The following is a 13,972-nucleotide window of genomic DNA, read 5'->3' as shown; positions in this document are numbered from 1 at the left end:
ATGATGAAGTTCAGGTTGTACGAGGACGCTACACAAGGGTCAGCAGATTGGCAAAGTAATCTAGGTGTACAGGAAGGAATATGTCGTCTACAATGAATGGGTGCAGCAAGACAAAGCTAACGGCATAACTGTCCATGTGGGCAGTCTGCTTCAGCAAGGTGGTTATCACTAGGCTAAAACTGGACAAAGACTGCAAAAAGATCCTGGAATGTAAAGCCAAATCTCCCCAAGTTGGAAAGGAAAAGGATAAATATAAGGAAGAAAAGGTTGAGAAGATGCAAAAGTAAAATAATCTTGTGTGCAAGTTCCATTAAAAACTGCAAAAATAGTTGGTGCCTGAGAGGAGAAAACTCTGGAGGGTTCCAGTCGAAATGCTCACTAGATAAGTCCTAGATGGAGTTCCTATCACCAGTGGTGTTATCTATGTCCAGGGCATTCATTCTGGAAGTAGTTTGTGGAGGCCCTAAATGCAGCTGGTTTCAGTGCCTGTGAGGATCCCCGGGCAGCTGGGGCAGGGTGACTGGCTAAATACAGGTCTGGTTCCTCTGAAGGTTCTATAGGTGTGTAGCCAAGTCCACCTGAATTCAGTCACCAAAGTGGCTCAGCCAGCCCCTGTTTCACACTGATGTGATTCCTCACCTTGTAGCACTCAACTCCTAGAGAATAGGGTCTGAGCTGGAAGTGGATGAGGATCGGAGCTAGTCACCCCTCTGGTCACCAGAGGAGCATGGGAAATAAAGAAGGAATCACACCTTTCCTGTGTGAATCTGCTCTGCCAGGCCACCTTATCTCCAAAGCTGCTCACGAGATGATCGAACCCATGTCTGGCCAGCCATTCACCAGTCAGTCTTCCTCTCTCATTGTTCCTGCTAAGCTTCTCCTCCCAGAAAGCATTCAATCTACTTCTCTTACTTTTCTTCTGAAGTTTAGGGTTCCTAAAGTTTCATCTGTGTCTTTTTCATTTGGTCTCGTATCTTTGTTGTAGAGGGTCCATGTAGTGCATCTTGCCTAGCCCACTGTCTTGCTGGAAGTCCCTCATCTTATTCTTTTACATTATACATTAGTCTGTCGCTCAGCGTACTGCATTTTTTACCATTCCTGCCTCCCCTCATGGTTTTTTATAACCCATCTGCTAGGTACGGAAGCTGGGACTGGACAAAGGAATGCCATCTCTTGAATCCCAGACTGACTGGGTTTATGTTCTGACTCTACCACTTACTAGGGGTTTTAATGTGAACAGGTACTTAACCACTCCAAACTTTGGCTTCCTCCATGACACATAAGTGTTCTGTGATGTTATTTAGAATATGACTTCATTCTTGCTCTCCAGGAGTCTGTGATCTGGGAAGAGAAAGAGATGGTGGTCCCGTGTGGGATGAGCAATGGTTTATGGAGTCAGCAGATACTTGGGTGCCAGGCAGTGTTCTGAAGACAGACCAGTGACTCCAGCAGATAAAGGACCTGCCTTCCTGAGGCTGACAGTATACTTACTGGCTTTGTGAGAGAACTGTGCACACAGGTGTCCTGGAAGGAGAAGTGTGGATTTGGTGTCCAAGGAGGCCTGCAGGAAGTGGGAGGCTTGTGTCCAAGTGTGGATTTGGTGTCCAAGGAAGCCAGGAATATAGCATACAAGTGAGGGGTGGATTCAAATCGTTTGTGCAAAAATTCTGTTTGTTTGTTTTTTTATTCCATTTTTCCATAGACTTTTTTAAACTCCCTCATGCTATAGAATTGAGTTTTCACAAAATACAAAAACAAGCAAAACTAACCTTCCAGTGGATTTTGACTCAGGGCAACCCCATTATGTCAGAGTAGAACTGTGCTCCATAGGGTTTGACGTTGTTGTTGTTGAATGCCAATTAGTCAGTTCTGACTCAGAGTTTCCAAGGAGCGGCTGGTGGTTTTGAATCGCCAACCTTGCGTTCAGTAGTCCAGTGCTTATCCTACAGCACCACACTTCATTCAGAGTAAGTGTGGTGCTGTAGGATAATGGCATCTGTTCTTAAATGCTGTTGGCTTACTTCCAACACATATCAACCCTGTGTAGGGTTTCCAAGGAGCAGCTGGTAGATTTGAACCACTGTTCTTTTGGTTAACAGCCCAGTAAGCCAGTGAGCTCTGTTTACTTAAGATTAGTATGCTCTGTGTGTGTACAGACAACACCTGGTTTTATTGTGCTTCACGGATACTGCGTCATTTACAGATTAAAAGTTTGTGGCAACCTTGTGTTCTAGTCTGTCTGAGCCAATTTTCAACAGCATGGGCTCAATTCTTGTCTCTGTTTCACGTTCTGGTAATTCTCACATTATTTCCAACTTTTCCATAGCGCTATTATTACACATATTATAGGCAGCAGTTTAGTGTAGACATAACTTTTTTATGCACTGGGAAACCAAAAAACTCATGCCATTTGCTTTATTGTAATTTTTTTATTTTTTGTGGTGTCCTGGAACCGAACCTAATTTTACATATGTTATACGTTGGTGTGGCGATGTTCAAAGGTTAATGTTCTGAACTGCAAAGTCGTAACACAAGGTTGGTGGTTCAAGCTCACCAGCTGCTCCTCAGACACCCTATAAACGGTCACTATGGGTAGGAACTGATTCAAATGCACTTAACAACAACATATCTCAATGAGGAGTACTGGTGTGGCCCTGTAAGATAGCACTGGGACTGCAAGGTCAGTTTGAACTCCAAGGTCAGTGGTTCAAATTCACCAGCTGCTCCTCAGAAACCCTGTATAGGGTCGCTCTAAGCCAGAAACGGCTTACCTTGATGCAGTCTTTACATAGTGATGATGAGTGAGGATAGCTAGTTAAAAACAGAGGGAAGGGTGTGTTTGAGAATGAGAACAAGAAGCAGAAAAGGACGAACAATAGCATGCTGTGTTCCAGTGCTTTCGTCTGCCCTGGATGAAAGGTGCACCTGGGAGAGACGCTAGAGTGACAGTGAGAAGCACCGTTATGTGTAGGCTGTCACGGGAGTTAAAATACGACTCCGGGTTGGACATGTAGACGTGTCTTCTGAAGTTGGAGTGGTAGAGTGGAAATTGGGAGCTATCTTGGGAATTCAGTCTACTCTTCCTATCTTAAAATTACTTTTTTTTTTTTTTTTTGATTGCATGAGATAATGCAAAGTGTTTGTGTCTCACATGGGATATGTTGTCTAATGATAGCTTCTTACAGATTTTAGTGTGTGTGTGTATAATTTAACTTTCCAAATAAAAAACTGGGGGTGACTATATTATGAATTAGTGCACTTGCTTATCTGAAACTTTTGATCTTTTAATTAGTTATTTAATTGTTACCTAATATTATAGAAAATGTTATTATTCTTTAAAAGTTGATTGTTGTACTAATTAAATCCTTTTTTAAGCATTTGAGAATTGTCCAATAAAGATCAGGCAGCAAATACCTATTTCAGTCTCATTTTGGCAACAGGGTTTTATTAATTTTATATTTAGCCATATGAAGGGGCTTCAAGAAGTTGTGGAAAATGGAATTAAATATGATTTTTTTTTTTCACAAATACTTTGAAGCCCCTCACATTAAATCTTAGTTTCTTTTCTTCTCCAAAACATTTAGAGTTTGTGTGGGCCAGGGAATGGAAGAAGTGGAAAGAAACTGATCTACTAGAATTTTTTATTTGTTTCAAATTTATCATCTTAAAATGCTAAACAGATTAAATGAATTTACTAAATATCATTTTGAGATTATAACACACTGGTGTAAAAAGTTCTTTATTAATTGTGAAACTGTCATATGAGAAATTCTGTTTAATCAGCAATTAGCCAAATTTATTCAGGATCTTTGGAAAATGCTGACTACTTTTCTGTCTATTTTAGGTTTTCCAGAGTATAATTTTTAAGTAACTTTTCCTTGTTCTGAAGGCCAGGTTCTCTCTGGAGAATTTTTCCTGTTTTCTGGAAATGGCTTTCCATTGGCTCTTTAGAATGTGCATTATTCTTTTTCTGTGGACCATGAATTTCTCAACTGGCCCTGCCTTCTGTGTTTAGGAGTGAGCGAGCCCGCTGGATTACCGCCCTGGGACAAAGCAGCCTGAAGCAGCCTCCTGACCGAACCTGTAAGTTTCCCCAAGGAGCAGTCAGCTCTGGACGGTGGACAGAGTCTGCCCCCTAGTGGACACTAGTTTATTAATGGCTTCAATACCAAAACCATTGTCAATTCTGACTCACAGGGTCTTAGTGGAATAAGGCAGAACTTGCCTCATAGGGTTTCCAAGGCAATAATGTTTATGGAAGCAGACTGCCACATCTTTCTCTTGTGGAGCGGCAGGTGGATTTGCATGCCATACACATAATCACTGTGCCGCTAGGGCTTCTACTAATGGGTCATGCTACCACAATGCCTGCTTTATAAGTTTCCCCAAGGCTTCCCTCCTGCCCCACACCAGAGCTATAAAACCCCTGCTTGGGAAGTCAGGAAATCTGAATTCCAATGTAGGGTGCCGTTCTTTGTTGTGTAAAAATGGCACATCCTCTCATGAGCCTGTTCCTTAATTTTGAGACATTTTTCATGGATGCTAGTTGCAAGTTAAGCCTTCTCCATACTGTGATAGTCTGAAACTTATCTAAAAAGTGTGTTTTGCTTAACAGAAAATTACTTACTTTGTAATTGTTTTATTAAGTGATAATAAAAAATATATCACCTAATTTTGTACCGCTTGTATTAAGTGATAATATTGAGAATATATTTTCATTCTTCTCAAGAACCCCAGGAATCACTGCAGTAAAGTGTAGCGTCATGTGATTCGTCTTTTTGCTTTGACGTGATGCTTCTCTGGATGGTCCTAGCTTGTTGTTGTTGTTGATAGGTGCCGTCCAGTTGGTACCACCTCATAGCAACATTATGCACAACAGAAAGAAACTCTGCCCAGTCATGCTGGAAGGGCAAATTCAGACAGTTAGATCGGGCAGCAAAAGTGGTCCTTAGGGAGCACTCCGAATCCAGTCTTTAGTATTGATACTCTGTTTGGGTTACTGGAAAACTTTTGGAAATGGATCATGGTTTTAAAACATGGTAAATATAATTGTCCTGAGTTTGTACACTTAAAATGGCAGGGGTTTTTGATATGTATATTTTACCACAGTAACATTTTTTAGAATTCTATCTTTGAGTTTTAAGATAAAGCGATTGGTTTGAAAATTCCCTCCATTGAGTTTTATGTTGTAGTTAAGTGCCATAGAGTCGGTTCCGACCCATAGCGACCCTGTATAGGGTTTCCAAAGAGCAGCTGGTGAGCTTGAACCGCTGACCTTGCAGTTCAAACGGCTTTGCAGTCTGACGCGTTAAACCCACAGCGCCATACCAGGACTCCACTGAGTTTTAAAGTAAAGAATAAATGATCTAGGTAAGAGGTCACATGAACTCTTGTTACTGAAGTTGGTTGTTTTACATCACAGAATCATCATTTTTTGAGAACTCAACAATGCTTTCTAAACTTTCGGTTGGAGTGCCTTTTATTTCTAAACACTTTTGGCCATTTTCATATGTTGATTCTGGCAGGATGAGGAGTGCACTAGAAGAGAGCCAGGAGAACTGGGTGTGTTGCAAATTTCATAATCCATTGCATGACTTTGGTACATTACTTAATCTGTCTTGCCTCGGTTTCCCTAATGCTATTTTTTGCTCCATTGGGTGACGTGACTAATGACCCCTTATCAAGGCTATTATTGAAGGAATTCACATCTCAGAAGATGGTCCTCTTGATTTCTAATATCTGCTTTATCAAAGTTTCCTCCAAGGCTTCCCTCCTTTGGTCCCCCACCATAGAGTTATGAAGTAAGGGGGACTGTAAAAGAATTGATGCATTTGAATTATTGTAACGAAGGAGAATATTAGAAGTTCAATGGACTGCTAGAAGGACAAACCACTCAGTGTTGGAAGAAGTGCAGCCAGCATGCTCTTTAAAAGCCAGAATGGCCAGACTTCATCTCTTATACCTTTAGACATATTATCAGGAGGAACCAGTCTCTGGAGAAGGACATCATGCTTGGTAAAATGGAGGGTCAGCGAGAAAGAGGAAGAGGCTCCAACAAAATGGAGTAGCAGTGGCCACAGCAGTGTGTTCAAGCGTAGCAATGATTGTGAAATTGGCACAGGACTGGGCAGTGTTTTGTTCTATCATGCATAAAGTCGCTGTGAGTCAGTACCAACTTGATGGCACCTAACAACAACAACAAAAATTTAAAAGCTTGCAACTGAGTAGACTTCCCAGAAAAGACTTTCTGTTTTATGACATAAGCCCGTCTTGTTTTATCCACGCAAGTTGTGAATTATACAGAAAGAGCAAGTGAATGTACATTATTCATATATGTACCTTAGTTCTGTTTTTTTCTCTACTACTAGAAGCTCAATGTGTCTCTTTCCCTCCACAGCACTGACACAGGTGGAAATCATTAGATCGTTTACTGCCAAGCAGCCCGATGAACTCTCCCTTCAGGTGGCAGATGTGGTCCTCATTTATCAGCAAGTCAGTGATGGTGAGTGGAGTGTTTTATCAAACATGGTAGTCTCAGATATAAGACCTGAGAAATCACGTTTTCTTATTTGTTCCTATATTCTGTGGCGATGATCCCAAGTCAGTAACATGTAAGACAGACCATATGCACTGCCTTCTTAACTCTGCTTGTCTCTGTTCTTGTTCCTTTTCTCCTTTCCTGGGACTTTATTTTCTAAGTCAGTCTTTTCTCAGAGCCTTAAAGATGGCTTACAGAGGTGTTTAAGGCACTTTGCTGCTGTTAAGTGCATCAAGTCATTTATGACTCACAGCAATCCTGTATAAGGTATCTGAGAAGCAGCTAGTGGGCTTGAACCGCCGACCTTGTGGTTCAAACCGACCTTGCAGTCCAGCGCATTAACCCACAGTGCCATGGCAGAACTCCTTAAGGAACTTATGGACACCTGACATCTTTTACCCTCAATCATGGGTGGAACAAATGGTTAACATGCTCTGCTGCCAGCTAAAAGGTTGGAAGTTTGAGTCCACCCAGAGGCCCCTCAGAAGAAAGACCTGACAATCTAGTTCCCCAAAGCAACCACTGAAGGCGCTATGGAGCACAGCTCTACTCTGACACACTCAGGGTCTCCATGAGTTGGAGCTTATATTACTCTTTGTCCTCTTTTCCTCCCGTTTTTATTTCTGCATCTGTCTCTCATCTGTTGTATGTTATTGATACCAATTTAATGCTTTTGACTAAAGATGCAATTTTGTGGTTTGTTATTCAAAAGGAACCATGAAACATTTTCTTCTTCTTCAGTCCCCCAGGGACATAGTTCTCATCTTCCAGAGATTCTTCCTTACTTTCAAAACTCTAAACAAATTGACCTGCTGCCCCTAAACAGTGTCCCATCCCAGATGGCTCAGCCCAAGTTCACATGATCTGTCCTCAGCATGGCATTCACCCTCCCCCCAAAACCTTCCTTCAATCCAACACTCCCTTCTCATCTTCTGTCATCTGTGGTCACCCACCACAGGTGGGGTGGTGTCTCTGATCTTCTCTGTGCGCTCCTCGGAGCCTCGCAGTGAGGACTCCGCTCAATACTCTACTTGTCACTTGATGCAGACTTTGTCCTTCTTTGCAGGTTGGTATGAAGGAGAACGGCTTCGAGACGGAGAAAGGGGCTGGTTTCCTATGGAATGTGCCAAGGAGATAACATGTCAGGCTACAATTGATAAGAATGTAGAGAGAATGGGACGTCTGCTAGGCCTGGAGACCAACGTGTAGCCTCTCAGACAACCTTTTGTTACTGCGAGATTTGCACTACAGAATGGGGGTGCTGGTTGGCTGTGGTTGGTTTGTGTTCATTGTAATGTGGACCATTGAAGTCAGAGAATGAAAACACTTGCCTTTACACTTGCCAGGTTGCTGTGCTCTGGTGAGCAGCTACTGGGTAGAGCTAGTTCACGAAGTTCAGTGAGTGCACGCTGTCCGTTTGCCTCATCAGGTACCCAGTGCAGCTGAGCTGTCCGTTTCAATGGGCAGACAGCATCTGATCCTTCTTATCCTACCACATTCTGACATAAAATTGTATATGAGCTGCTGTATCGTGGTTTTTTCAGCCTTCATTTAACTAAGAATCTTAACTGTCCCTCTTGGAACATCTCCGTTACATGGTTCTCCCAATTTTGGAGAGATACTCTATCCTTAAAGGATGTAAATGTTTTTGCAGCTTTTTATTTTTTAGACCTGATTGTACTGCTGCGTTTCAAGAGGAACTGGTTAAGTTCCAAAGGTGAGCTGTTAATGTTTTGAGTTTTAGGTTTTGTTTTTTTTTTTCCCTTAAACCTCTTCCTAGAAAAGGGAAGTTAATTGACACTTGAATTTTTGCCACCTTTTTCCTCCTTACAAGGAAAGTAAGGAGACTTACTGAAACATTGTTTTTTTAGAGTCCCTCTCTTCCCATATTCTTCTTACATACACATAGCCTCCTAAAACTTAGCTACTCTAACATAGAATTTACATGGGTTCAAGTATGTGGAAAAATGGAGACAGGAACCATACTTTTTAAAATATTTCCAGCTACGTAGATAAACAGACAGAAGACTGCTTTGCCTTCAATAATGCAAGGTTTTTGGTCATTCCTACTTCCCCTTTCCATATCAGAAATTGACTGGAAAACAGCTTAAGGTAAGGGAAACTTTAGGCCTTCAAGGGCATTAAGAAGCCAGTAGCTAAATGCAGCATAACACTTTGACTTTAAAGGGAGCCCACTCTGCCTGCATGAACAGTCTTGCAGAATTTGGAGTCTCCCTTACCTGGAGGTTTCTGCAGAACTTTTTTTCTTCCACTGGGTGAGGCAAATGGTTAAACACTCTAGGTCCAGCCTAGAGGTTGGTGGTTCGAGCCTGCCCAGAGGCTCCTCCAAGAAACGTTGGTGATCTGCTTCTGAAAGCCTTTGAAAACCCTGTGGAGCAGTTCTACTCTATACACATGGGGCCTCCATGAGATGGAGTCAACTCAACGGCAACTAACAATGGCAACAACAGTGTGCAGAGTGGACTTGTTTTCATAGCAGGTTTCAGAGATTAGGAGACAGAAGTGATTTTTACTTAGAGTTCTTTTCCCTCATTAACTATTCTTTCCATAAAGGGATAAAACCTGGAAAAGCATGTGTTATTTAAGGACTGAAAGCTAATGTGTCCCAGCTCCTGCCTGGCAACCTGTTACTGAAATTGTGAGGAAAGTTTTAGGAGGGCAGTGTGCCTGACTCACTTCTCTGTCCTGCCCCTCAGCGGCTAGTGCGCACATGGGGTGTTTCCCACTGGGCTGCTCTTTTTCTCCCTGCATGCATTTCTGGTTGTAAAAGCCATGCCAGGTTGCTAGTTCTTTGAGATCTGGGTGAGTCTGTCAATGATGTAATACCAGGGGAGTACAGCAGTGATGTCTTGGGGTGTATAGAAAAAGAACCCTGTCTTCGTTATAATGTTGTCACTGATTTCTTTAAAGTTGATGCTAACATGTTGTAATCTAATCTAAGGTGATGTTTTCATTTAGGAAGGAAACTAGATGAGAGATCAGTTTGTATTATTTTTGCTAATACCCGTTTTTAAAAAGCAGCTAAATGAATCCTGTGAATTAATTTATAAGTAGTGACATGAAACACTTTTGGAAACGTGCATCTTCTAATTCAGAACATGATTTGCGAAGCTGGTTAATACTGTTATTAGATATAGTTGTTACATGGCAGGTGTTTAACGTATTCACAATGTTTAATTTCAGCCATGGATTGTCATTTTCTCTGGCACAGGATTTTTATTTCCAAACTTAGTTCTATGAAGATCTTCTCTGAATTGTACAGTGACTTCATTCAGTGACCTGTGGAGGACAAAAATGTTCATTATTGTCCCAATAAATTGAGACTGCTTTGTACACTTTTGGCAAAATATGTGGATTTATAAAGAGTTTGTGTATACTTGTACCTTTGTGTCCATGTGATTTAATTTACTCTTGGCTGCTTTCAGTATGTTGTTGTTACATGCCGTGGAGTCACTTCGAACTCATAGTGACCCTGTATTGGGTTTCCAAGGCTGTAAATCTTTACGGGAGCAAAAGGTCTCACTCATCTTTCTCCCGCAGAACAGCTGGTAGGTACAGCATGCCAAATTTTTGGTTAAATCAGAGTTTCTACTTAGATGGTATCTATAGCTAATATTGAAAGTAACTAATCTGTTCTCTGTGTGCCCATGTTGACATCAACTGCCCTGTTAAAACAAGCATTTTTTAGAGAACTAGAGCCATGCTGTTTCTTCTGAGTTGCCATGAAATTATGCATGACTATAGCTTTTCTTAACCTTTTTGTGACTGAATTATTTTTCACTTAAAAGGTTTGGTGGATAAAATGTTTTTCCACTATTGGAATGCATGCTGAGTCATTGAGTGTTTAATTTTTTTGTTAGGTGTGATGGGTTTTGATAAATATTATATAGGACACATAGGTTCCAAACACTGGATGCTGGCATCAGGGTAGGTGGGAACAGGCGTAGAAAAAAAAAATCATTGTTTCCTAGCAATTTTATTTTCTTGTGTGAAAACCTGGGGTAAAAGCACTCCACAATACCTGTGTATAATTGTTGTTTGAATCCCCTTCTAATTATGGTAGCCTAAATCCCTTGACAGGTAAATGCTTTCCAACCTGTAAGAGCCATGCATCAGTTAGCATGCTGCTTACTCCCCTGCCCCCCCCCCACTTGCTCTTCATGAACACGGTGGATCTTCCTCTCCCTTTGATTTCCTGACCTAATGAGAGTGAGTCTGAAGGAAAGTTGGTCACATCTGCCCCTATTGTTACAGTTCCACATTGTCAACTGTTTACAGCGCCAGAGTCAGTAAGGAAATAAGGTAGTCTGTACCACCATTTGTGAGAGTGCTCTCTGACTGAGTACCTTTTATCCCTTGGTCAAAGCAGGTCACTCCTCCCAATATGGTGATGCATTCTACAACTTCCCTTGGCCAAGATATTACTGAGGAGAAACTCTGTTTTTTTGTTTTTTCTTTCAACACAAGAGATGCCATTTGGATTGCAGAGTGTTGACAAAACTTCAGAGGTTTATTGTCCTGCCACCTGACTGTCAACATGCATCCTTTTGTATGAAACAGAAATTCTCCTTGCTATAATTTATCTCTCCTTTTCATCATTTCTAGAGTCCTGATGTAGCGTGCTGTAGGATAAGCAACTGACCTCAAGGTCAGTTTGAACTGCAAGGTGGGCAGTTCAAATGCACCAGCTGCTCCTTGGAAACCCTATACAGGGTTGCTGTGGGTCGGAACTGACTCGGCGGCATTTACCAACAACAACTTTGTCATTTTTTTGGTAATGCTTATTTTATTAGATCACATTGTGCTTACAACATACAGTTCCCTTTCATTCATACTTCTCATCAGGTAACAGAAGGAAAAAATCATCGAAGGCAATGAGCCTGAGAAGAGTTGCATGAATGACACAGTCTAAGAACAACACTCCCGCTGAATGAGAAAAGTGAGTTGCTATCCGTATCTTTTTGTCTGGACTAGATACCAAACTAACTTACAAAGCCAGTTGGTGAGTCAGCCAAGCACCGTGCTTTGTACCCATGTTTGATGAGCATCATGGGCATATATTTTATTGACAAATGGCCCTTGAACGGCACCATGCTTTCAACTGCTTTGATACTCGATGGTATGTACAGCCCTTTTAGGTGGTTAATAAGAGCTTCGAGAACTGAGAACAATCTGACACATGCTCTCCTTTGTACACGACTGCTGAATTGTATGAGGGGCTTGCAAAGAGTGTGAATAAACTCTATTATCTTTTAATCCCTTTGGCCCCCTCACATGTTCTCAGTTTCTTGAATCTTGTTTTAATAAAAAGTTGTACAAGAGCGGTAACTCCAGGACAGGGTCACTAGACCAATTATATCTTGAGCTCTGGCAAGATAGGTATACCCATCTTTATGTGCACAGCAATGAATGTTTTATTTCCTCTGTGATGGTGGACTTCCACTTTTCACTTGTCATTGTAATCTTCTGCCCTCTATATTGTGGTGTTATTTCCTGGGTCACTCAAAAGGTTCATTTGGACTTTTATGTTACCAAAATATCTCCCATAATACAGACAAAAAGAAATATACTTTTATATCTTCATGGGTCAAGCCAAGTATATTTTGTCATACTGCTGAAACAAGTTTATTATGTTTTCAAAATAGAAGATAATATTTTTACACCATTCACCTTCATTTTCCTCAGTGAGCATCACCATCTGGTTAGTCTTTTCTTCTGTGATATCAACTGCTTCATTCTGATACAAAGTCAATGTTATTTTTGTTACTGTCAAAATGGGCTTTAGACTCTGGAAGATGGTTAACCATGTCCAAGGTATCTTCAGGATACTATTCAGGTTCATCATTTTGGGTTGTTTTAAGTGCGGTTCTGACTCATAACGACCCTGTCTAGAGTTTCCAAGGAGTGGCTTGTGAGTTTGAACCACTGACCTTGCAGTTGAAGCCAACCTTGAGGTTGAGTGCTTATCCTACAGCACCACATCAGAACTCCCATTCTTGGGTAGAGAAGAGCAAATTTAGAATGTCTTCATTTTTCAGAGCATCCATTCCTAAAGAAGAAGTAATATTTCAGAAAAACAATTCTGTGTTCTGTAAAACCAGGATACCTCCTAACACCATGTCTCCACATCAGTGTGAGAATACAAAAGGGAAAAAGAGATTGAGCACTTGCTCTATCATGTTATGAAAAGATTTGGTTTCATGGGAAAATCACTGCTAAAGTGAATTTTTTTTTTTCAAGTGAATTTATTTTTATCACAAAATAACTACTTGCAATTTTTAAACTAGGAGAAAAAACCTCAACGAAGTCTCATCATTCTGGCTACTGAGGAGCATTCTGGATCTTTTCCAGTTGGTTGGCCAGAGAGCTCTCTTTCCAATGTTTTGGCATAAACCATTAAGAACCTACAGTGATGCATCAGTTGAAAGCTTTCAATTTGTATTCCATCAATTCCTAGAGCCTTGTTTTTCACCAATATTTCAGAACAGCTTGGACTTTTTCCTGCAGTACCATCGGTTCTTGATCATATGCTACCTCTTGGAATGGTTGAACATCGACCATTTCTTTTGGTACAGTCACTGTATTCCTTCCATCTTCTTTTGATGCTTTCTGTACCATCCAGTATTTTGCCCAGAGATCATAGTAATGCACATCAAGTCCTGAAATTTTTCGCCAGTTCTTTCAGCATCATAAATGCTGAGTATGTTAATCCCCTTTGATTATCTAACTCCAGGTCTTTGTACATTTCGTTGTAATACTTGACTTTGTCTTCTCAAGCTGCCCTTTGAAGTTTTCTATTCCTTTTTTTTTACTTCCACATGTCGTACATTCACTAGATTTTCTACACTCAGAAGAAAGTTTCAGAGTCTCTTCTGGCACACAGTTTTTGGTTTGGGTTTTTCTTTCCTGTCCTTTTAATGACCTTTGCCTTTTTCACTGTGTGATGTTATTGATGTCGTCCCACAATTTTTCTGGTATTCTGTCATTAATGTGAGATGCATCAAATCTGTTCTTGAGATCATTAAATTCAGGTGAGATTTGTTCAAGGTCATATCTTGGCTCCTGTGGACTTGTTTTGATTTTCTTCAGCTTCAGTCTGAAGTTGCATATGAGCAATTGATGATCTGTTCCACAGTCTGCCATTAGCCTTGTTTGGGGTGGTGATATGGAGCTTTTTGTTTCTTTGCATAGATGTAGTCAATTTGATTTTGCTGTATTCTATCTGACGAGATACATCTGTGTGGTGGTGTTAAGTGCCGCGGAGTTGGTTCCAATTTATAGCGACCTTGTATAGGATTTCCTAGGCTTTAAATCTTCGAGGAAGCAGAAAGCTTTGTTATTATTATTAATGTTTTATTGTGTATTGTGTGATAGTTTATATGGAAGAACATTAGGTTTACATTCATCCTATCG

At 40.9% G+C, this 13,972-nt stretch overlaps 1 protein-coding gene across 1 annotated transcript in view; it reads left to right on the top strand.

Moving 5' to 3' along the window:
- The window catches only part of ARHGEF26 (Rho guanine nucleotide exchange factor (GEF) 26), a 216,283-nt gene extending 208,536 nt beyond the window's left edge, over window positions 1-7,747 (top strand). Inside the window, exons 14-16 of the mRNA XM_006867963.1 lie at window positions 4,016-4,083; window positions 6,398-6,502; window positions 7,605-7,747. Coding sequence (XP_006868025.1) covers window positions 4,016-4,083; window positions 6,398-6,502; window positions 7,605-7,747 — 316 coding nt within the window. The remainder of the gene's footprint in view (window positions 1-4,015; window positions 4,084-6,397; window positions 6,503-7,604) is intronic.
- The last annotated feature ends 6,225 nt before the right edge of the window (window positions 7,748-13,972 follow it).

This window comes from Chrysochloris asiatica, unplaced genomic scaffold, assembly GCF_000296735.1.
Source record: "Chrysochloris asiatica unplaced genomic scaffold, ChrAsi1.0 scaffold00113, whole genome shotgun sequence".
NCBI lineage: Eukaryota > Metazoa > Chordata > Mammalia > Afrosoricida > Chrysochloridae > Chrysochloris > Chrysochloris asiatica.
The sequence above is the reverse complement of the archived record's forward strand: the minus strand, read 5'-3'. Positions and strand labels throughout refer to the sequence as shown.